This window comes from Notolepis coatsorum (genome assembly GCF_963971535.1).
Source record: "Notolepis coatsorum genome assembly, chromosome: 18".
NCBI lineage: Eukaryota > Metazoa > Chordata > Actinopteri > Aulopiformes > Paralepididae > Notolepis > Notolepis coatsorum.
In genome coordinates this window covers 99,294,922-99,318,097 of record NC_140182.1, presented here as the reverse complement: position 1 = coordinate 99,318,097, position 23,176 = coordinate 99,294,922, and the positions used below count along the sequence as shown (strand labels likewise).

The 23,176-nt window shown below is 51.4% G+C and overlaps 1 protein-coding gene across 1 annotated transcript in view; it reads left to right on the top strand.

Annotated features, from left to right (window-relative positions):
• The window catches only part of lrrk2 (leucine-rich repeat kinase 2), a 128,134-nt gene that overhangs the window by 12,520 nt on the left and 92,438 nt on the right, over positions 1-23,176 (top strand). Inside the window, exons 5-11 of the mRNA XM_084335302.1 lie at positions 9,443-9,580; positions 11,892-12,026; positions 18,552-18,683; positions 19,544-19,663; positions 20,172-20,332; positions 20,839-20,918; positions 21,771-21,877. Of these exons, the coding sequence (XP_084191428.1) occupies positions 9,443-9,580; positions 11,892-12,026; positions 18,552-18,683; positions 19,544-19,663; positions 20,172-20,332; positions 20,839-20,918; positions 21,771-21,877 (873 nt within the window). The remainder of the gene's footprint in view (positions 1-9,442; positions 9,581-11,891; positions 12,027-18,551; positions 18,684-19,543; positions 19,664-20,171; positions 20,333-20,838; positions 20,919-21,770; positions 21,878-23,176) is intronic.

The window sequence follows — 23,176 nt, the reverse complement described above, 5'->3', positions numbered from 1 at the left end:
GTGTTGTGTTACGAGTTTTTAAGCAAGGTCTGCAACTTACACTCGGTAATAGGTTCTATTAGCTTGATGCTCCACATGCAATTAGAACTGGTGATATTCCATTGCTTTAACTAAGTATGTGTTCACAACGCTGTGTTGTTAGTTGCAGTAATGCTCGTACACACTTTTCATGGCCTAGCCATTACTCTCGTTCAACGTCTTCCTATAGCTTAGGCTGCGGGTATGGGATTCACGCACAGGCGACTTGTGTTTTTTGTTGTAATCCCTTTTACACTTTGTGGGTAGCTAACATTGTATTAGCTTATGCTATATGTGTTTTGTTCTACCAGAGGTTTTCAAAATGGCTACGGTTGTTTTCTGTGTGTAGGGATAGAAGGTGTGTTTTTCGGGAGGGGGTGTCGGATAAACCCCTCCTTTACCCACTTGATTGGTTTAGAGGTTGTTGACCCTCCTGCTGAGCCAGTCAGGGCCAAGCCAGTGTTTGGCGGGGGAGGGGGGGGGGGGAGGGGTATTCTACCGACTCCTGTTATGACAGGATCCGGTGGGTTTTCCCCGCCCGTTATAGCGTTGTTGCTATGGCGACGCCTTCCATGAGCTGGTGTCGTAAAGATGTCGAGGGTAGAGCGCAGGACTTAACCTGCTGCGCTCGTTTTTGTGTCAAACTTGAGTCTGTTGGTCACGTGTCTCACAGTTTACATATCTTTTTCTTGACCGTGGTCTCATGTGGGAAGGTGTTTCTGGGGGAATCTGGTCTTACACTCTGATTAAGAGGAGTGACTGGATTAAAATCATGTGAAAACACAGGGTTTTTTACTCCCAGCTGTGCAGTTAGGTCATACATGTGATGCCTTTTCTTTATTTTATAAAGAGTTGAATGTTCATTCATGGAGTTGATTGCATCTCGCCCCTCTTGTCGTTTCCCTGGGCGTCTTGGGGATTCAATATGGTGGTCTAGCCGGCCTATTGTTGATGTGGGTATGTCCAAACGCACACATAGTGCTGGCTCAGGATGTGCTTTGGCCGTTGCTGACTGGCGCGCCTCGTTTGCTTTGGTGAAACAGCGTTTTTATGGAGCAATTGGGATGGGGGTTTTTCCTCTTCCGACATCCTGTGTGTTGTCGATGGGTTCCCGTTCATGTCAGGGGATGATGACGGAATGGGTCTGGGCATATGGGAAGGGTCTCACGCCCTAGGGGTGGGCCGCCGGACGCGGTTCATACCGACACGTCTGGGTGGCGCCTTCTTTTTATGTTGGGATCAGACGCGCATATCTGCCCCTTTTCCTGGGGTTGGCAGGTCGGCGTGGTTAGGGCACGGGACTGGTTCTGGTCGCGCTGGTCCAGATCAGTGCACCCGTTGTCCGCTGGGGATGCAGATCTGCTGTTCTGGTACCCTGAGGGACTTAGGGTTTTTTCGGGGGGAAAAATGCTAGGTCGATCCGGGTGTCACAGGGTTGTGCGTTATGGGACCCCTTGTTGGTACCGAGTGCGGGGTGCTGGGGGCTGGTCTTCCATATTACGCTCTTCTCTTGCGTTTTGGCGCTGAGGAGCCTGTTGGGTGGGGTTAACCTCCTTTGGGATCCTGTGCTCCCCGTATCGCCGGGCCCGGTCCGGGGTGATGCCCGTTGACCTGTAGGCCCGGGATGGCCCTGTTGGGAACCGGTACGCGGGCTGCGGTGGTACCGCCGGTGCGTTTCGGGGTTTTTCCTGAGGGGTTATGGGACCAACCGTTGCATGGGGTAATGCCTGGGTGGTTGGTTCTCTGGTGTGTTGCTGCAGTGTCAACTCCCGGTTCTCCGGTTGAGGGTGCCCCTGCACGTTCATGACGTCTGCCGATCGTATGGGCTTTTCTGTGGGCAGCTGTCAGGGGCCGTGTGGTCTACGGATCCCGCTCCTGACGTGCTGTTGAAAGCTTGGTTATGCGACAACGCCAGCATACGCCCCTTCCGCCGGGGCGGCTGTTTCGGCTGTCCTTCTGGCGCCTGCCTCGTCCGCAGTTGTTCCAGGCTTGGGTTGACAGCCTGTTGCCTGGTCTTCCCCGGTGCACTGCCTGTTCCGTTGGTTAACTCTTGTGTGTTATGACCATGCTGTCTGCCTGTTGCAGGGCTTGTGTTCCAGGCGGTGTGCTGTTGAGGGGGACAGGGCCCGCTCGGCTGAGGGGCCTTTGTCCGAATACGCTGGCGATGTGAGGGGCGGGGTCACTAGGTGCCCCCCTGGTGGGGTCTTGATGCTGGCATCATGGACTTCTCCGGGCCCCCATTCCGGGGGTCCAGTCCTTTTGGTGGGTCTGGGTCTTCCTTCGCGCTCCGCTGCTACGGCCTTGCCACGGGGTTGGGTTTGCCCTTGACCCCGTGATTCTGGGGGCAGTAACGAGGTTGTTCCTCCGTTCGTTCCCGGGTGGCATGCGGGTTGTGCGTGTGTGTAGTCGTGGGGTCAAGCCACGGTCTGCTCACCCTGTGCGTTAAGTTGCTTGAGAGCTCTTCGCACGGTCGGGTCCGTCGCCTTCCCGTGAAGCCTCTAATAGGGGGGATACCCTCCATTAGGGGGGGTCGGGGGGGCTCGGCCCTCCCTGTTCTGATGGTTTTGGGGGGCTGTCAGCGGGGTGTATTTGTCAGCCAAGTGGCTCCGCTTGGCCTCCCTTGTGCAGAAGGCGAAGCCAAGCTGAGCCCCTAACGATACAGAACGTTAGGTTATGACTATAACCAAGTTCTGTTAGTTAGGGGCGATGCTTGGCTTCGGACGGCCGCTGCAGCCCTTGACCTCACCTTGTGGTGAAAGCTTGGGAAGGAGGAGAGCAGGTGACCACACACCTGCTTATGAAGGTAAGCTGATGAGGGGTGTGGTCAGACTAATACTGGTATTAGAGGTACATTTGTGGTTTATTCAGTACGCGTGCACGTACGCGAGATAGTGCAGAAGGCGAAGCCAAGCATCGCCCCTAACTAACAGAACTTGGTTATAGTCATAACCTAACGTTTGTACAACAGGCCACAAGACCGCATAGAATACAACATAGTAGAAAACACAGTTCTATATCGTACTAGCTTCCGCTCAGCGTCATCTGCACATATCTCACTTTGTGCATATGCACTGAATAAAAACTCACAATGTACCTTTACATACCAACATTCGTCTGGCCACACCCCTATCCGCTACCTTCATAAGCAGGTGTGTGGCCCCACACTCGCCTCCTTCTTCACTTTCACCACAAGAGAGTGCCTGTATACCAATCACTTGACAAGGGTATTAAGCTGAAGAAAGTTGAGTTACGTGTTTACATTGTTTCTTGCTTTTTTCTTTCTCTCATATTTTTACAAAGAAAAAAGCTAAGTCATAATGTTTACCTCGGGGGGTCGCGCTAGCAACGTTACCCTTCACCAGCGGTTCTTCATTTCCTCCTCTGCCGTGCGTCTTGGAGCGGGGTTGACGCCACTGTCGTGGACGGCATCCACGCCCGATAGTTTGCCTCTCCAAGGAGTTGGTGCACCAGCGCCGTCTCCTGTGAGATGGCCTGGTTCCTGCTCTGGTTCCTTTGCCACCGGAGAGTCGTCCGCTGTTGGGCGGCCGGCTCCTCTGGTGGCAGAGGATTTGAGACGCAAGCTTTTTGCGTCTGCTCGCTCCCGTCGTAAGATGGTGGCTTGCAGACGCGAACGGCCTGGTTTTGGGGAGTTGCTGGAGCCGGATGAGGATGCGTCTGCTTCTCCGTGGCCGATGGAAACTGAGGACTACATGGTAGAGGCAGATGGGTTCTTGTTCGACGCCCCGGTGGAGACATGTCCGCCTCCCATCCAGGTTACACTGGCGGGGGGTGATAGGTCTCCTTGGGGTCCCTCGTACGCTGATGTTGGGTTAGAACCTCCGACTCAGCGGCGGGATGCCCTGCTATCAGCCACATTGGAATGTGGCTCTGCGATGTCCAGTAGTCTGCCGCATGTGAGGGACGTGAGCTCGGTGGGGGAAAGTATGCAGGGGGAACTGCGTGCTTTGTTCCCCGAGCTCATGGCGGCGGCGGCAGTCGCAAACGGCGTGCCGCTGCCGCAGCCACTGCCTGTTCCTGTCCCTGATGATCTCATAGGTCATTTATGGCAACGTCGTCCTGTGAGAGAGACGGGCGTTGTCTGCCCATTTTTCCCCTCAATGGAGGCCTACATCCGTCAGGGACAGGTGGTCTCCCACATCACGGGCCTCACTCCCGCCTACGTGCGTGTCACGAGGGTGGTGGGTTTTGTAGAAGGTATGAAGGAGGGGGTGCCTCGGCTTGATAGGCCGATGGCAGCTCTCCTTTGTCCTGAGGTGGTGTGGGAGCCTTTACGGAAGCTGGTTCCCCACGGGAAATCGGCGAGGCGGTTGGCTTACTGGAGTGACCAGTCATTCAATCCCTGGCTGCCACGTCTAACATCGCGCAGCTGGCGAGATTCATGTCCGGGATAATGACGGGCGGTATGGAGCTGACCGAAGTGCAACGTGATCAGCTCGCCCAGGCGGCAGGAGCCATCCTGCATCTGATCCAGCTGCAGGCCGTCGCCGCTGGGAAAGTACGCGCCCTGGCCACTCTAGCCCAGCACCACCTTTGGCTGGAGCAGGCGCGTGTGCCGGAGAGGAAGAGGACACCACTTCTGACGGCACCCCTCTCCGATGTTGGGCTCTTCGGGTCGGTGTTGCAGCTGATGACCTCAACCTGCAGGGAAATGCAGGAGGAGCGGTCGGTGCTCCAGCCTCATTTCCCCCCGCCTGATGTCGCCGGTGGAGTCAGACGGAAGGCTCGTCGTCGAGGATCCGCCGCCGAAGCTGCCGCTGCTACCACCGCCACTGCTGGCCCTTCAGCGAAGAAGGCCAGGAGGAGAGAGGGCGCCTCGGCCACTGCAGCCGGCCCATCCACGCTCGGAGGTGACCGTAGGGATCGTCGAGACCAGCCTCCAGTCCTTTACCGTCCCTCCGGGGCTCCCCGGGGTGGCAAACCCCGAGCGGCTCGTGGCAGGCGTCGCTAGTGACTTTTCCCTCTATTGGTTCCCCCTGTTCCCTTCCCGGCCCAACATATGATTTGTCTAAATAAAAGGTCCCTCCTAGGAGGGACTGTATTTTGTTACAAACTGTGTGTTTATTCACTACATATGATGGGGATACGATGTGTGAACCTTCGCTAGTGTGGGTTTGATAGGAGGGCTAGACTTATAGTCTTGTTGGTCGCTACATTGCATGTTATAGAGCTTAAGCAAGGCCTGCAGCTTACACTCGGTCGAAAGGGTTTTTTCTTCCTCGACCTGAAGACTTAGGTTCTTCATATAAAGGTAGAGGTTAGTTGTGTGTTCTGTTGCTTAAACAGTGATATTGAGCCACAACACTGTTGTGTTGGTCTGCAGTAATGCTTGTGTGTGTAAAGGTACTGCGGTCTTTCAGGCCGCTCTCTCTCTCTATCAAATCTTCTGTGTTCTTGCAACATAAACACGGGTGTCGTGTTCACACATATACAACTTTGGCCTTGTTATAAACCCTGTTCACAGACTTGTCTGTGGCTAGCGTGCATTGAGTTAGCTTAGCGCTGTTCATTAGCATACTGGCTACTTAAGGTATCATATGGCTATTTGTTGTTGTCGTATTCAAGGGTTGGGCTTGCGAGGGGGTACCGGATAAACCCCTCATTCCCTCTTCTGATTGGTCGGGTTTTTTTTTACCCTCTTTTTCATTCAGTCCGGCCAAGCTGTTAGGCAGCTTGGCACGGGGGGGGGGGGGGGGGTTCCTTGACTCCGCACCTATCACAGGCAGTTGAGTCATGGGATTCCCCCCCTCATAGAATACGTCACTGGGCATGTTTCTATTGGACGACGGCTTCCGTGAGTTTTTTACAGACCCATGTGTGGTTCTGTTATTGTCAAGTTGTCGGGGCAGAGCGTAGGAACTTGGTGTTCTGCTACGCTCGATATATGTGTAACTTGAGTCTGTTGGTCACATGGCTCAATGTTACCGTGACTTTTCAATTCATGGCTCACGTGGGAAGTCTCTGAGGATTCCCGTCTCCTCCCTGTGGTGAGGTTGGCGGGATGTAAAAATGAAAAGATTTTTTCCCTCAGCCGCGTCACATGGGATTCATGTCAGTCTGTGTTTTTCTTTCTTTTTTAATAAAAAGAGGAAAGAACATGAAGCACGACGGCTCCTTTTCGTTCTCCCAGGCGACGTGGAGGAACAATGTCTTGTGTCTTGTTAGACTATCCATTGATGTGTTTGGGTCTCGACGCGTACATAGTGCTGGCTCTGGGTGTTTCTGATAAGAATCACGCATGAGGCTGGTACGCCTTGGTTGCTCGTTATTAAAACAACGTTTTTATAGGGCAACTGGGATGGAGTTTTCTCTTCTGAGCGCCTGTTTACTAGGTCTCGACGAATTCTCGTTCATATCTGGGGGATGTTAACGGAATAGATCAAAACATAGGTAGAGGGGTTTCACACCCTTGGGGTGGCCACTGAGCGCGGTACAAATGGGACCGTCTGGGTGGCGCCCTCTTTAATGTTTGAGATCGACACGCGTACCTACCCCCTCTCCTGGAGTGGGGATGTCGGCGTGATTAGGGCACGGGACTGGTTCTGGTCACGCTGGTCCAGGTCAGTTAACCCGTTGTCCGCCGGGGACGCAGATATTCTGTTCTGGTACCCTGAGGGACTTGTGCTTTTTTCAGGGGGAAAAATGCCGGGTCGGCCCCGGTGTCACAGGGTTGGGCGTTATGGAGACCCTTTGTTGGGTACATGTTGTACCCTGTGCTGTCATGAAGGGGCTGGTTCTCCATTCCTTTCGCCCCTCTCTTACGCATGGCGGAGAGGGGGCTGTTGGGGTGGTCTTATAGACCTCCTCTGGCATCCCTGTGTGCTTCCCGGTCCGCCGGGCCCGGTCCGAAGTTGTGTTTCGTCGACCCGTAGGCCTGGGATAACCCCTGTTTGAAAACTGAAACACTTGTACTGCGGTATAGCCAGTGTATACCCGCAGGTATGTTTTGGAGTTTTTCTTGAGGGGTTATAGGAACAACCACCGCATGTGGTACCAAGAGGGTGGTTGATTCCCTGGTGTGTTGGAGCAGAGTCAACTCCCGGGTTACCCGGTTGAGTGTGCCCCTGCACGTTCATGACGTCTGCCAATCGTGTCAGCCTTCTCTGCCTCGGCCCCTCTGGAGAGTCAGGGTTTTTTGGTGGAGGCTTTGTCATGGTGCGCAACAATGCCAGCATACGCCCCTTCCGCCGGGGTGCTGTTTTCAGTTGACCCCTTTGGCGCCTGTCTCGTCCGCAGTGCTCCAGGCTCGGGTCAAGTGCCTGCTGCCTGGATTGAGGAATCGACCTCTTCTGGAGGTCGTCTCCCCGGTGCGCTGCCTGCTCCCGCTGTAGTGTAGCCTCTTGAGTGCTTCGAGTTACAGCCGTGCTGACTGCCTGAGTATGCCAGGGTCAGTGTGCCAGGCGGCGTGCTCTTGGATGGGTCCTGTCCTAATACGCTGGCGATGTGGGGGGCGGTGTCACTAGTGACCGCCTGGTGAGGTCTTGATGCTGTGGCGTCATTGACCTCTCCGGGCCCCCTTTTTCCGGGGGGATCCAGTCCCTTCTGGGTCTAGGTCTTCCTTCGCGCTCCGCTGCTACGGCCTTGCCACGGGGTTGAGTTTGCTCTTGACCCCGTGATTTTGGGGGCGGTAACGAGGTTTGTTCCTTCCGTTCGTTCCCTGGTGGCATGCGGGTTGTGCGTGTGCGTAGTCGTGGGGTCAAGCCACGGTCTGCTCACCCTGTGCGTTGAGTTGCTCGAGTTCCTCTTCGCACGGTCGGATCCGTCTCCCTCCCGTCCTCCAATAGGGGGGGTATCCTCCATTAGGGAGGGTCGGGGGGCTCGGTCCTCCCCGGTTCTGATGGTTGTGGGGAGCCTCAGTGGGGTACATTGTCGAGCTTCAGCTCCCGCTCAGCCCCCGTTGTGCAGATGACGCTGAGCGGAAGCTAGTACGATATAGAACGATAGGTTATGAATATAACCGTAGTTCTATGAGTACTAGTGACGCTCAGCGTCTAGACGCCACTGCAGCCTTTAATCTTGCCTTGTGGTGAAAGATTGGGAAGGAGGCGAGTGTGGGGCCACACACCTGCTTATGAAGGTAGCGGATAGGGGTGTGGCCAGACGAATGTTGGTATGTAAAGGTACATTGTGAGTTTTTATTCAGTGCATATGCACGAAGTGAGATATGTGCAGATGACGCTGAGCGTCACTAGTACTCATAGAACTACGGTTATATTCATAACCTATCGTTTGTACAACAGGCCACAAGACAGCATAGAATACAACATAGTAGAAAACACAGTTTGTACAACAGGCCACAACAAGACAGCATAGAATACAACATAGTAGAAAACACAGTTTGTACAACAGGCCACAACAAGACAGCATAGAATACAACATAGTAGAAAACATGATATACGAGAGATAGCCCATAGTGATACATAAAAAGTATAAAAATTTATATAAATTAATACAGGCAAAAAGATCACAACATAGCTTTCAATGGATTCGTTTTTTATACAAGGTGCAAAATCATGTTGAACAGAGGTATTTCTAACCAGTGCTTTTTTCTGTGCTATTTTCAAACAGTGCCACTTCTCAGTGCATTGCCCAAGTGACCCTTTCGTAATGGAGCTCTAATTATAGAACTCTTGCCATTTTAAATTCAGATTTTAAGGTGTATGCAAAAAGTATGCAGTCCTCAAAAACAAAAACAAAAATCGCCACTTTTGGGGGCGCCTGTCCTTTCCCTTTCCTAAACACCCCTCTGGGTCTTAATGTTTACGGTTTATCAATAAGCTTAATAACCTTGTTAGCTCATTAGGTTTTGCTTTCTTATGTACCTTAGATATCTTGCACTGTGGTCTATGGCTGTTGATGAGTTGGCATTGTTTGATCATGCTAAATATGTTTACAGTTTAGTCCTTGTCTGAGGGCCTCATGAGTGGACATCAAGACCCCAACCACTGTCTCAGTCTGTGCCCAGTCCTCAGGGTGTGGATCTTCCCCTTGTGTGTTTGTTCTTGTTTTCCTGGCTTGATGGTAGGGCTGTCTTAAATACTTCGAAGCTTCGTTCGATGGGCATGGGATTCGAATATGAAAAAAAAAACTTGTGTTCATTGTGCTGCTTTTATAAAGCCTCAAATGACGGCTTACAATATTTCATGAAAGCAAAGTGTTTTGTTTGTCTAAAAAATTTACAAATTAATAAAAAAATATTCAGCCCTAATTGACACTGCCCTTGAAAACTCCAATAAAAATATACACATTAGGTTAATCCAAGGCTGTGTAATAGTGGTGTGTGGATCATTATGTAAACATAAACGACACATTATGTGTGTGTGTGTGTGTGTGTGTGTGTGTGTGTGTGTGTGTGTGTGTGTGTGTGTGTGTGTGTGTGTGTGTGTGTGTGTGTGTGTGTGTGTAGACATGCTGCTGCTGCTGCTGCTGGAGGAGGAAGAGGAGGATGTGTTTGGCTTGGTCGTGGACGGGATGAGGACGTTTCCCAACAGTGAGGAGGTCCAGTTCCAAGGCTGCTGTGCTCTGCAGGTCCTGCTGGAGAGAGGTACCCCCAAGGACAAGGACCCTCAAATTGATTCACATCAGACGGAACACCCCCATTTTACAAGAGCTTGTCTCAGCGACCCCCTCAGGGATCTGAGAAGAATTTTGTTATATTAGTAAAGTCCAGAATTATGCAATTGCCCACTGTCTCTGAGGAGATAACAGTTGAGAAAGTGAAACCGATCAGAATAGTTACTCATTTATATTCTCTCATTGAGCTTAACTTCTAGTGAATGGAATACTGAAAGTAAACGTTTTTTTTGGTGGACCACCTCAAGGACCCCAGCTTGAGAACCACGGTTGTAGATGACCGACACACACTAATGCTATTTCGTATCTATTGTACAGTAGCTATTGAATCTGTGTCTGTGGAGTTTAAACTAGTTTAAATCTAATTTAAATAATGTATTCTTCCCTTGTATTGAACTTGTATTGTTTTTGGTGGGTGCACATACAGTAGGCCTACTGTACCACATTTTAAACAAATTATTCTCTCCCCTGCCCAGTGAAAATGTTTACAAACTGGGCAATAGATTAGGTGGGCAGTGTTCCTGGCTCCACCAAGCACAGCTAATTCATTCATTAAAGCTAATTGGTATGACAACACAAAGGGTAATAATTTAACCCTGGCCAAAACGGCAAGTAATACCTACAGTAACAACAATCCAAATAACATTTGAGACTGCCATCATTGCCATCACATTGACTTTTTCGTTGTGTTTTTTCTTATTCTTATTTTTATTGAACCTTTATTAACCAGGCAGGTCAATTAAGAACAAATTCTTATTTACAATGACGGCCTGGCGAGGTGGACAAAAGGGCCTCTCGAAGGGTAACAGGGAAACAAATAAGTAATTATATAAACAAAGAACAAACAAACAAAGAACAATCCATACATTGGTACACAAGGTGAGGTAAGGGAAATAATTAAAACACACACCAAACAAACAACCAAATAAAATTACAATTCATGCGAGACATGAAGCAGAACAGACCCATTTAAATGTCAGTTAAAATACTGGGTGACAGTTGCAGGTGTGCGTAAACAACTCTAGTGTATTAATAGGGGTGTAGCGGGCAGGGGAGCGGGGAGGGAGCGCCATTTAATGCTCCCTGTCTACACTCTATAATCACAGTATAGTCACGGTCAGACAGTAGGTGCGCTCCCCCACTTCCAGAAATAGCACTAAAACACTAGTGATAGCCAATCACCATCCTTGCCCATCAGGGGGGTGGAGCAAGCCAGGTTATGTTATGTGCATGACATTGAACTAGGTTACACAGTTGTTTTTCTTCCCTTTTGAAGCTACTTAAAAGGACATTTAATGGAAAGTTATGTGCAGCCAGGGTTTTAAAGGGTTAATCTACAATTATGCTGGGTGGCTACAATTATGGCCAATTAAATCAGCTCCTCTCATTCCCTGAACAATAAGCGCCTGGCTATGTCAGAATAACCTCAACCAAGGCCAAAGAGATCCAATGGCACTATGTGCATGTAAATAATTATATATTATATATTAGGCTCTACCTGCATCATCGTCTGTCTCACTAAATGTAACATGTCTGCTGTCACTCCTCCACACACTCACTGCTCAATTATATATAGCCTATAATAGTCCACATCTGACATTTGACAGTCCTCAATCTTCCTCACGGTTAGCCCAGCAGACCCCGCGAGGAAGACTTGGGTGTGTAGACTAATTGTGCTGGCTTGAAAATAATTTTGAATATGAGCAATATTCTGCAGTACTGTTACATCCAGACATTTATGACATACGAAAGATATACAAATATACAGTACTGTTTATTTACAGTTTATTTACATTTATTGCTGCACGTAGATGTGGTCAGAGGGGGCGTAGAGCATGTGATTTCATGCCAACATTGCACAGCGCCGGCACATCTGTATTGATACACAACTTCACCACACCGCCCATCTCGGCGCAAACACAGAGGCTCCTCTGAATTGCCAAATAGATGCAATTGACCTGTCTCAAACCCTGCCCCTTTTCTTGATCCTCCAATCACAACTGTCGCTTACCTCGGACAAACCAAGTTTGTCCGAGGTAAGCGACAGTTGTGATTGGAGGATCAAGAAAAGAGGGCAGGGTTTGAGACAGGTCCATTACCAGTATACCTGTGTCAGCGTTTGCACTGGCCTTGTGCCGGCACGGAAATGGAGACCATAGTGTAATAAGAATAATAAACAAAATGCAAAAACCAGAATCAAGGGTAAAACAAATGAAAGTTGTGTCTGTCTGTCTGTCTGTCTGTCTGTCTGTCTGTCTGTCTGTCTGTCTGTCTGTGTCCAGTGAGTGACGTACACCTGGTGGAGTTTGTGGAGAACCAGGACTACACCGTGGTGCTAGCGGCTCTGCAGACGTTCGCCGACAACCCAGACCTGCTGCTACAGGCCATGAGGGTGCTGCTCCCCCTGGCGGGCCCCGGTAAGGTGCTGCTCCCCCTGGTAAGGCCCTGGTAAGGTGCTGCTCCCCCTGGTAAGGCCCTGGTAAGGTGCTGCTCCCCCTGGGCCCTGGTAAGGTGCTGCTCCCCCTGGGCCCTGGTAAGGTGCTGCTCCCCCTGGCGGGCCCCGGTAAGGTGCTGCTCCCCCTGGTAAGGCCCTGGTAAGGTGCTGCTCCCCCTGGAGGGCCCTGGTAAGGTGCTGCTCCCCCTGGCGGGCCCTGGTAAGGTGCTGCTCCCCCTGGAGGGCCCCGGTAAGGTGCTGCTCCCCCTGGAGGGCCCTGGTAAGGTGCTGCTCCCCCTGGCGGGCCCTGGTAAGGTGCTGCTCCCCCTGGCGGGCCCTGGTAAGGTGCTGCTCCCCCTGGCGGGCCCTGGTAAGGTGCTGCTCCCCCTGGCGGGCCCCGGTAAGGTGCTGCTCCCCCTGGCGGGCCCTGGTAAGGTGCTGCTCCCCCTGGCGGGCCCTGGTAAGGTGCTGCTCCCCCTGGAGGGCCCTGGTGAGGTGCTGCTCCCCCTGGTAAGGTGCTGCTCCCCCTGGAGGGCCCTGGTGAGGTGCTGCTCCCCCTGGTAAGGTGCTGCTCCCCCTGGAGGGCCCTGGTAAGGTGCTGCTCCCCCTGGAGGGCCCTGGTAAGGTGCTGCTCCCCCTGGTGAGGTGCTGCTCCCCCTGGCGGGCCCAGGTAAGGTGCTGCTCCCCCTGGAGGGCCCTGGTGAGGTGCTGCTCCCCCTGGAGGGCCCTGGTGAGGTGCTGCTCCCCCAGGTAAGGTGCTGCTCCCCCTGGTAAGGTGCTGCTCCCCCTGGTAAGGTGCTGCTCCCCCTGGTAAGGTGCTGCTCCCCCTGGCGGGCCCTGGTAAGGTGCTGCTCCCCCTGGCGGGCCCAGGTAAGGTGCTGCTCCCCCTGGTAAGGTGCTGCTCCCCCTGGTAAGGTGCTGCTCCCCCTGGTAAGGTGCTGCTCCCCCTGGCGGGCCCAGGTAAGGTGCTGCTCCCCCTGGCGGGCCCAGGTAAGGTGCTGCTCCCCCTGGCGGGCCCAGGTAAGGTGCTGCTCCCCCTGGCGGGCCCAGGTAAGGTGCTGCTCCCCCTGGCGGGCCCAGGTAAGGTGCTGCTCCCCCTGGTAAGGTGCTGCTCCCCCTGGTAAGGTGCTGCTCCCCCTGGCGGGCCCCGGTAAGGTGCTGCTCCCCCTGGAGGGCCCTGGTAAGGTGCTGCTCCCCCTGGTAAGGTGCTGCTCCCCCTGGCGGGCCCCGGTAAGGTGCTGCTCCCCCTGGCGGGCCCTGGTAAGGTGCTGCTCCCCCTGGCGGGCCCTGAAGGTGCTGCTCCCCCTGGCGGGCCCTGAAGGTGCTGCTCCCCCTGGCGGGCCCTGGTAAGGTGCTGCTCCCCCTGGCGGGCCCTGGTAAGGTGCTGCTCCCCCTGGAGGGCCCTGGTAAGGTGCTGCTCCCCCTGGCGGGCCCTGGTAAGGTGCTGCTCCCCCTGGCGGGCCCTGGTAAGGTGCTGCTCCCCCTGGTAAGGTGCTGCTCCCCCTGGTAAGGTGCTGCTCCCCCTGGTAAGGTGCTGCTCCCCCTGGCGGGCCCTGGTAAGGTGCTGCTCCCCCTGGTAAGGTGCTGCTCCCCCTGGCGGGCCCTGGTAAGGTGCTGCTCCCCCTGGCGGGCCCCGGTAAGGCCTCACCACGTCCTCGGGACTGTCCTCAAGTTAGAAAAACCAGGTCGCTAAATAATTATTGTCAGGAAGAAGGACAACAATAATGTCCAAGTTTTTAAAGCTTCAATCCAAAATGTATTTGATAATCTAAACTTTGGGTATATATTCAGATAGGCTGTGTTCTTGAAGAATTTGCATTCGCAACTGCAACGCGTGGTTGTTGTCCCCAGGGGGCGATGGCTGCACCGCGTGGTTGTCCCCAGGGCGATGGCTGCAGCGCGTGGTTGTCCCCCAGGGGGCGATGGCTGCAGCGCGTGGTTGTCCCCAGGGCGATGGCTGCACCGCGTGGTTGTCCCCAGGGGGGCGATGGCTGCACCGCGTGGTTGTCCCCAGGGGGCGATGGCTGCACCGCGTGGTTGTCCCCAGGGGGCGATGGCTGCAACGCGTGGTTGTCCCCAGGGGGGCGATGGCTGCACCGCGTGGTTGTCCCCAGGGGGCGATGGCTGCAGCGCGTGGTTGTCCCCAGGGGGCGATGGCTGCAACGCGTGGTTGTCCCCAGGGGGCGGTGGCTGCAACGCGTGGTTGTCCCCAGGGGGCGATGGCTGCAGCGCGTGGTTGTCCCCAGGGGGCGGTGGCTGCAACGCGTGGTTGTCCCCAGGGGGCGGTGGCTGCAGCGCGTGGTTGTCCCCAGGGGGCGATGGCTGCAGCGCGTGGTTGTCCCCAGGGGGCGATGGCTGCAACGCGTGGTTGTCCCCAGGGGGCGGTGGCTGCAACGCGTGGTTGTCCCCAGGGGGCGGTGGCTGCAACGCGTGGTTGTCCCCAGGGGGCGATGGCTGCACCGCGTGGTTGTCCCCAGGGGGCGATGGCTGCAACGCGTGGTTGTCCCCAGGGCGATGGCTGCGACGCGTGGTTGTCCCCAGGGGGGCGATGGCTGCAACGCGTGGTTGTTGTCCCCAGGGGGCGATGGCTGCACCGCGTGGTTGTCCCCAGGGGGCGATGGCTGCAGCGCGTGGTTGTCCCCAGGGCGATGGCTGCACCGCGTGGTTGTCCCCAGGGGGCGATGGCTGCAGCGCGTGGTTGTCCCCAGGGGGCGATGGCCTCAGCGCGTGGTTGTCCCCAGGGGGCGATGGCTGCAGCGCGTGGTTGTCCCCAGGGGGCGATGGCCTCAGCGCGTGGTTGTCCCCAGGGGGCGATGGCTGCAGCGCGTGGTTGTCCCCAGGGGGGCGATGGCTGCAACGCGTGGTTGTCCCCAGGGGGCGATGGCTGCAGCGCGTGGTTGTCCCCAGGGGGCGATGGCTGCACCGCGTGGTTGTCCCCAGGGGGCGATGGCTGCACCGCGTGGTTGTCCCCAGGGGGCGATGGCTGCACCGCGTGGTTGTCCCCAGGGGGGCGATGGCTGCAGCGCGTGGTTGTCCCCAGGGGGCGATGGCTGCAGCGCGTGGTTGTCCCCAGGGGGCGATGGCTGCAACGCGTGGTTGTCCCCAGGGGGCGATGGCTGCACCGCGTGGTTGTCCCCAGGGGGCGATGGCTGCAGCGCGTGGTTGTCCCCAGGGGGCGATGGCTGCACCGCGTGGTTGTCCCCAGGGGGCGATGGCTGCAACGCGTGGTTGTCCCCAGGGGGCGATGGCTGTGAAAACAATGCACAACCAAGCTGAAATTGACGTTAAATTGCTCTTACCTGTGGCCGATGAGATTCCAAAAAGAATATTCCAATTATTTCTAGATCGTATGTCCATTTGGGGGGTCCACGACAACCCCCCACAGCATAATGAATCGGGCGTCCCGAAAGCGATTCAATGAATCCAGCGTCTCAACACCGGAGACGCTGGATTCGCCTGTTCGAATCCAGCTCACAGCTCCGGCGTTGTCACCAGCTTGGCTGGCCGTTCACACTAATACAATTGGCAGTATTAGAGGGTGGGAGAAGCTGGCGGGGTGGGTCCGGGTCGTTGTAAACAGCGACTCCTACAGTTCGGTCGGGGAGCCTGCTCAGCGCGGATAGGATCTAAGGGGGGTAGTGTGATCCTTCCACACGTTACACCCTCTCAGTGAGAGTCCGCGCTGCCAGGTGAAAAGAAGCGGTTGATTGGCTGGACGTGTGTCGGAGGAAGCATGTGATAGCCTCCACTCTCCCAGACCGACTGTGGGGGGTAAGTGCGCAGCGACCAAGAAGGGGATTGGGAATTGGCATAACGACTAACATTGGGATGGGAGAAAATCGGAGGAAAAAGGAGGGGGGAAAAAAAGATCAATAAAGGAGGCACACAAAGACCAATGACCACGTTCTCTTTGTCCCACAATGCATCTCTGCAGCCAAATGCACTACATTATTCAACTTTGAATAACTCTCGGCACGAATCAGATTATATCAGTGAATAGGTTCCCCATGGCCGCTCGAATCCGCTTCAAGGCCCTCGACCTGGAATATCGTGCGGCGAAGGGAACGGCTCCCGCCTACCTCCGGTCAATGGTCTCTAACTACACACCCTCAAGACCCCTACGCTCTGCATCCTCTGGCCGCCTCAGACCTACTCCTATCCGAGCTCCGGGAGGGTCATCAAAGAGAAGTCGCCTATTCTTGGTCCTTGCCCCACAATGGTGGAATGAACTACCCACCCCAGTTAGGACAGCCGAAACCCCTCCAATATTTCGCCGTCGACTAAAGACGCACTTCTTTAATCATTATCTGAAATGAAAAAAATATATATAATAAAAATAATCTAACCCTAACTAACCTTACTGTCATGCACTTGTCCTAATATACTAACCAACACTATAGCACTCAACACTTTGATGAACATTGTTACTCAGCTGATAGAGTTGTACTCTTCCTGCTGTCTTGTTGTACAAAACTTGTAAGTCGCTTTGGATAAAAGCGTTCAGCTAAATGACAAAATGTAAATGTAGGTGTAATTTGCTTTGGATACATTCCAATTCAAGCCCTCGAAATATTTCTACGGAGAAATTATGTGTTTTATTTTTGTAGCATCGATTGAACCATAATTGGGGGTTCGCAGAAGACCATGCATACTTGGATAACTAATTTAATGATGTTTTTTGTTGTCGTGTGTGTTTTTGTGTGGGAAAGCACCACATCTGATACGGCAGTGAGTCTGGCTTCTTAGACAGTCTTTTGCGAGAGGGTGAGATCAAAGGAAGGAGGAAAGGAGGAAGAGGAAGAAGGAGGACCATTGACAGACAGGAAATTGCAGGATTTTATTTTATTTATTTATTTATTCTGGAGACACAACACTCCCATTCATTTCTAATTTGAACTTTGGAATGTCCTGCTTCTATCCCACGTTACTGCCTGTTTTTATTTTCTTTTTACCTTGAGCTGAATTCCAATCAGTAAAGGTCACCCCTACTACAACAACCATGAGAGGATCTTATCACGGCAACATTAGCCAGGTACTCGCAGCATGTATGTCAGTGTATAAAGCACACTTATTTGCAGTAGTTACAGCAGTTGTGTGATGTCTCTTGGGTGGTTCCCTTATAACTCGTACTCGTATAAACCTCCGGATTGGACTTTACATTTACATTTAGCTGACGCTTTTATCCAAAGCGACTTACAAGTTCTGTACATTGCAGTAACGGTAAGGAGAGCTATATGTAAACGTCGAAAACAAGACGTAACCAAGATACAACATATGAAGATTAAGTGTGGGGGCTACTGTACACCTCCGCTGATGGTGGTTCTGCTGTGTTGCATCTTGTGGTGTCGGCCTCTCCCAGGCAACATGCATCTTGTGGTGTCGGCCTCTACCAGGCAACATGCATCTTGTGGTGTCGGCCTCTCCCAGGCAACATGCATCTTGTGGTGTCGGCCTCTCCCAGGCAACATGCATCTTGTGGTGTCGGCCTCTCCCAGGCAACATGCATCTTGTGGTGTCGGCCTCTCCCAGGCAACATGCATCTTGTGGTGTCTGTCTCTCCCAGGCAACATGCATCTTGTGGTGGCTGTCTCTCCCAGGCAACATGCATCTTGTGGTGTCGGCCTCTCCCAGGCAACATGCATCTTGTGGTGTCGGCCTCTCCCAGGCAACATGCATCTTGTGGTGTCGGCCTCTCCCAGGCAACATGCATCTTGTGGTGTCGGCCTCTCCCAGGCAACATGCATCTTGTGGTGGCTGTCTCTCCCAGGCAACATGCATCTTGTGGTGTCGGCCTCTCCCAGGCAACATGCATCTTGTGGTGTCGGCCTCTCCCAGGCAACATGCATCTTGTGGTGGCTGTCTCTCTCAGGCAGTGATGTGATGGTTGTTCCTCTGTGTTGAATCTTGTGGTGGCTGTCTCTCTCAGGCAGTGATGTGATGGTTGTTCCGCTGTGTTGAATCTTGTGGTGGCTGTCTCTCTCAGGCAGTGATGTGATGGTTGTTCCGCTGTGTTGAATCTTGTGGTGGCTGTCTCTCTCAGGCAGTGATGTGATGGTTGTTCCGCTGTGTTGAATCTTGTGGTGGCTGTCTCTCTCAGGCAGTGATGTGATGGTTGTTCCGCTGTGTTGAATCTTGTGGTGGCTGTCTCTCCTCTCAGGCAGTGATGTGATGGTTGTTCCGCTGTGTTGAATCTTGTGGTGGCTGTCTCTCCTCCCAGGCAGTGATGTGATGGTTGTTCCGCTGTGTTGAATCTTGTGGTGGCTGTCTCTCCTCCCAGGCAGTGATGTGATGGTTGTTCCGCTGTGTTGAATCTTGTGGTGGCTGTCTCTCTCAGGCAGTGATGTGATGGTTGTTCCGCTGTGTTGAATCTTGTGGTGGCTGTCTCTCTCAGGCAGTGATGTGATGGTTGTTCCGCTGTGTTGAATCTTGTGGTGGCTGTCTCTCTCAGGCAGTGATGTGATGGTTGTTCCGCTGTGTTGAATCTTGTGGTGGCTGTCTCTCCTCCCAGGCAGCAATGTGGAGATCATGATGTCAGGAGGAGCCAGGTGCTACAGTGTCCTCATCGCAGCCATGGACTCCTTCCCCGAGGTGGAGGAGCTGCAGGAGTTGGCCTGCTGTCTGTTCAGGAAGTTCACATCAGGTAAGAGCCGGGGGTCAAAGGGTATAGGACATGGAAAAAGTCACACCAGAGGACGAGATCCCATTAGTGCATGTATTAAGTTTAGGGTCATTCACTTTCAGTTCAATCAACTCAAAATGTAAACTGAAATGTTTATTCAGTTCAATATTCAAGATAAAATGTATTATTAACTTGAAGGTGTATTGTCATTAACCATGACTCTTCCATAGCATATCATATCGTCTTGGCTACTGAACCTCCTCTGTTCCCTGAACAGTCGCAGTCACTTGTCTCAGTGAATGCTCAGAGATTCTGATTCGCAGTTTACAATGGGGCTGTCAAACCATTTAAAAGAGGAGTCTTCAGTAACATTGAACGGTGATCCATCTTGTGAACACATTAGTTTTCTGATGTAACAATGTCTTTGTTGGCAGACGGCTCCTTTGGAGAATCTCCGTTTACAACACTGGGACTAGCTAGCTAACATATTTAGCAAGCGTAGCTCAAACTGTCTACCGTTACTTAATCTCCCCTGGGAAAGACCGTTCATCACTTTTTGTACAACTTGGTTTAATCCAAAAGTCCGTTTTTAGAAACATTGTATGATGAAATAAGACATGTAGGGTGTTGTCTGGTCACTCATTCTCCCAGTCTGCATGTCAGAGTGACCAGGAACCTAAACACGCTTTATCACTGTGGCTGGATGTTGAAAGTAATGGGTTAAGGTTTTCAAATTAATCGAAAATTATTATTATTATTATAGTTAATTAGTTAATTATAGTTAACATTTTATAGTTAATTTTGACAGCCCTACTTTTCAAAGACTAATGAGGTTGCAGTAGAAGTGAGCGGTTGATCCAGTGTTTGGTTTCTTCTCGTAGGGAGTTACTACAACATCCTGGTGCTGAACGGAGTCCAGAGGGTGATGGTCAGATCCTGTCAGGCCTTCCCTGATAACCCTGACCTGCAAGCTGCTGCTCTGACCTGCCTGGCCTGCCTCAGTAAGGACACACACACACACACACACACACACACTCACACTCACTGTCACACAATCACACTCACTGTCACACACACACACACACACACACCCTCACTGTCACACACACACACACTACTCGAGTAGAAGTAGGAGTAAACACTTGGCTCAAGAGATAAAAATACAGACTTCCCCAATTAATTAAAAAAGTAGCTTTATGAAAAAAGTATCTAAAAAAATTTATAATAATAATAATAAAAAATATTAAGTAATTGTAATTATTTACTTTCTAAGAAACTACAGTCATTGTAATGAGTTACTTTCCACAGTAACTGCAGTCATTGTAATGAGTTACTTTCCACACTAACAACAGGTAATGTAATGAGTTACTTTCCACAGTAACTGCAGTCATTGTAATGAGCTACGTTCCACCTCTGACACCAAGCATCCTGACCTGTGCTGCCAAAAGCAGTTTCCCCCGAAAGGTCCTGTTTGAAAAGCTACATCCTGACGTGGTTTCCTCTCCCCAGCGGAGACCATAGTGCAGAGCCAGGCGATGGCCGGCCAGGGCCTGGAGGAAGGAGAGGAGCAGGAGAACCGGGGACATCAGGAGGTGGAGGAGGTGGGCCTGGGCTGGATGGAGGCCTGCTGCACCGCCCTGGAAATGCACGCCGCCGAGCCCGCCGTTCAGGTTGGTCCACGCTAGGGATGGGCGTGAGTAATCGATTACTCATAGCTATGAGAAAAAACGATCTTAAATCATTACTACTATTAATAATTGAATTTTTTTTCTTTTTTTTTTTATATATTTGTTTCACATGTATGTGTAAGATTATAACTGTTTGTTGGTTTCCTTAAACACATATGTGAATGAACAAAATTAAGTAAAAAAAAAATATATATATATATATATATATATTAAAAAAATATATATATATATATTTTTTTTAAAGTTTTTTTTCCCTTTACGAGTAATACACAATCACTCGAGTATAGCATGCGATCAATCGATCTGGATTTGTCTTAAAAATTCCCATCCCTAGTCCACTCGCACAGCCCCCCCCCGCCTCTTTCTCTGGCCCTGTCCAAAGACCGAGCATTGGGACGTGAGCAATAATAAAAGGTGATTTATTGCTCACAGTTCGTATTGTTTCCTTCCAAGTTAGAACATGAATGCTCTTCCCCCCCCCCCCCCAGGAAGCTGCGTGTTGGGCCGTCCACAGCCTGCTGTTACATGGAGGTGGACTGCACCATTCAACAAAGGAGCAAGAGGAGAGGTAGACAACAATGTCATGATACTGCCCTCGAAAAACTCAATATTTTCCTTCCTGAGTTGAAAGTTTACTGTACACAATCCTTTATGTGTTGGGTAGATTTTATAGGCCCAAGACCCGTAAAAAAAAAAAACATTCAAAACCCATTGTAGAAAATCAAGATGTATAATAGTTTACTTATAAATCGTTTTTCTCAGATCAATGGAGATGCATGTTTTTTTTTTTTTTTTTTTTTTTTTTTTCACTTTTTCTCCCATTTTTCTATATTTTCTCCCATCCCAATTTCGTATCTTCCAATTCAACCCTCCCCTGTCACGAACGCTGTTTCTTGCCTCCCACAAGCCGGCTGCAATGTGGACTAAGTCATACATAGCACAAGTCCCCTCCGGTACTTGAGGTAACAGCAGTCGCATCTTTTCACCTGCGCAGCTCGATCTCTCAGTGGCGAGGAGTAACGCGTGGGAGGCTCACGCTGCCCCCGACACTTCCTGATTCTACTGTGCAGGCGCACCAACCGACCTGTAGGAGTCGCTTGTTCACAACGCCCGATCCCCACCCTTCAGTTTCCCTCCCCGTAATACGGCCAATGTGTATTACTGCGGACGACCAGCTAAACTGAAAACAATGTGGAGAGCTGGATTCGAACACGCGAATCCTAGCGTCTCCACACTGGTGGCGAGTGCCTTGCCCACTACACCACCTAGCCGCCCCATGCATGTTTTTTTTTTATAATTTTTTTTTATTATTGAATTTAATCAGTGACAGCAGTGAATGACCTCACATCTCTTGTTTAGTATTGGTTAGTACTATGGACTCGGGATGCTTGTCACGGTTGAACGTGTGGTTGTTTTTCAGGACGCCTCTCCACAGACAGCTGATGGCGGCCATGTTGCTCCACCAGTCCTCTCCTGGAGTGTGCCAGGCCGCTGCCTGTGCCCTGGGCATGGTCATCACACACAACAGTGAGTGTCTCACACAGTACTACTGTATATTTATTTTGTGGAAATGTATTTATCTCATTAGCAGGATAATCCCCCTTGAGATGCAGCATCTCGTTTTCCAGGGTGTCTTGCAACATAAAAAAATTGACAACAGCAACGAGGCAAAAACAATGATCATAACGTATGGAACTGGTAATCAGACACATCACAACAGTATAAAAATAGCCATTCAAAACATGAACAGCTAGTTTTAAGATGGGAAAATTAAGTGGTTAAAGATTGTAAATTATCTGGTCAATTAATCCAATCAGTGTCATAAAATATATGCCATTTTACTAATTACTGAGGAAACCTTTGGAACAGAAAAGAGGATCATAGAGTCTGAAAGTGTATGTCGATGGAACAACTGCTTTAGGTAACAGGATTAATTTAAGTAAATGCACTTAAAGAGGAACTGATACGTAGGCGGTCGGGTGGCGTAGCGGAGATTGCGCTCGTCACCAATGCAAGAGGCTGCGGTCTCGACTCCCGGAGTCAGCATTGCCTGCGGCTTGGGCCGATCGTCATACTAACTCGTTTGGCTGAGTTAGCGGGAGGGAAGTCGAGGGTGGTAATCTGGCGTTGTGGACAGCGACGCCTACAGGTCAGGTCTGGGCGCCTGCTCAGCGAAAAGGCAGGAAATGGTGAAGGCAGCGTGACCTCCCACACGTTACGCTTCACCAATGAGAGTCCTCGCTGCCAGGTGATAAGAGAGCCACTGGCTGTCTCCGCATGTGTCGGAGGAAACATGTGGTGGACTTCAGGGTTCCCTTGTACCGACCAGTAGGGGGAACATGCACCCAACAACCAGGTAGGGGAGGGGGGGGAATTGGCATAACGACTAAATTGGGATGGGGAGAAAAATTGAAAAATCAGGCGGAGAAAATAATAATAATAATAAAAAAAAATATTAACTGATACCTAGGGTTGGGTACCGTTCACATTTGAACTGATACCAGTACCAGTTCCTGGAATTCGGTATTGTTACCCAATGGTACCTTTTTTTGGTACTTAACTCTCTCTGTAATAACAAAAATATAATTTCAGTTGTAAAAAATAAGTCCAAACTTCTCAATTTCAACATTGTTATTTATTTATTTATTTATTTATTGTTTAGTTATTTATGGTTGTAACACACAATACATTGCATGATGTTTTGTTTTTAAATATCAACATTATCTGGCCATCCTCAGTAAATATTATCAAACTCCTCTGACCTCGCCTGGTCTATATTACTGGGACAGTAATCTATTTGTGGAAAAGGCTCCCTCTTGTCTAGTA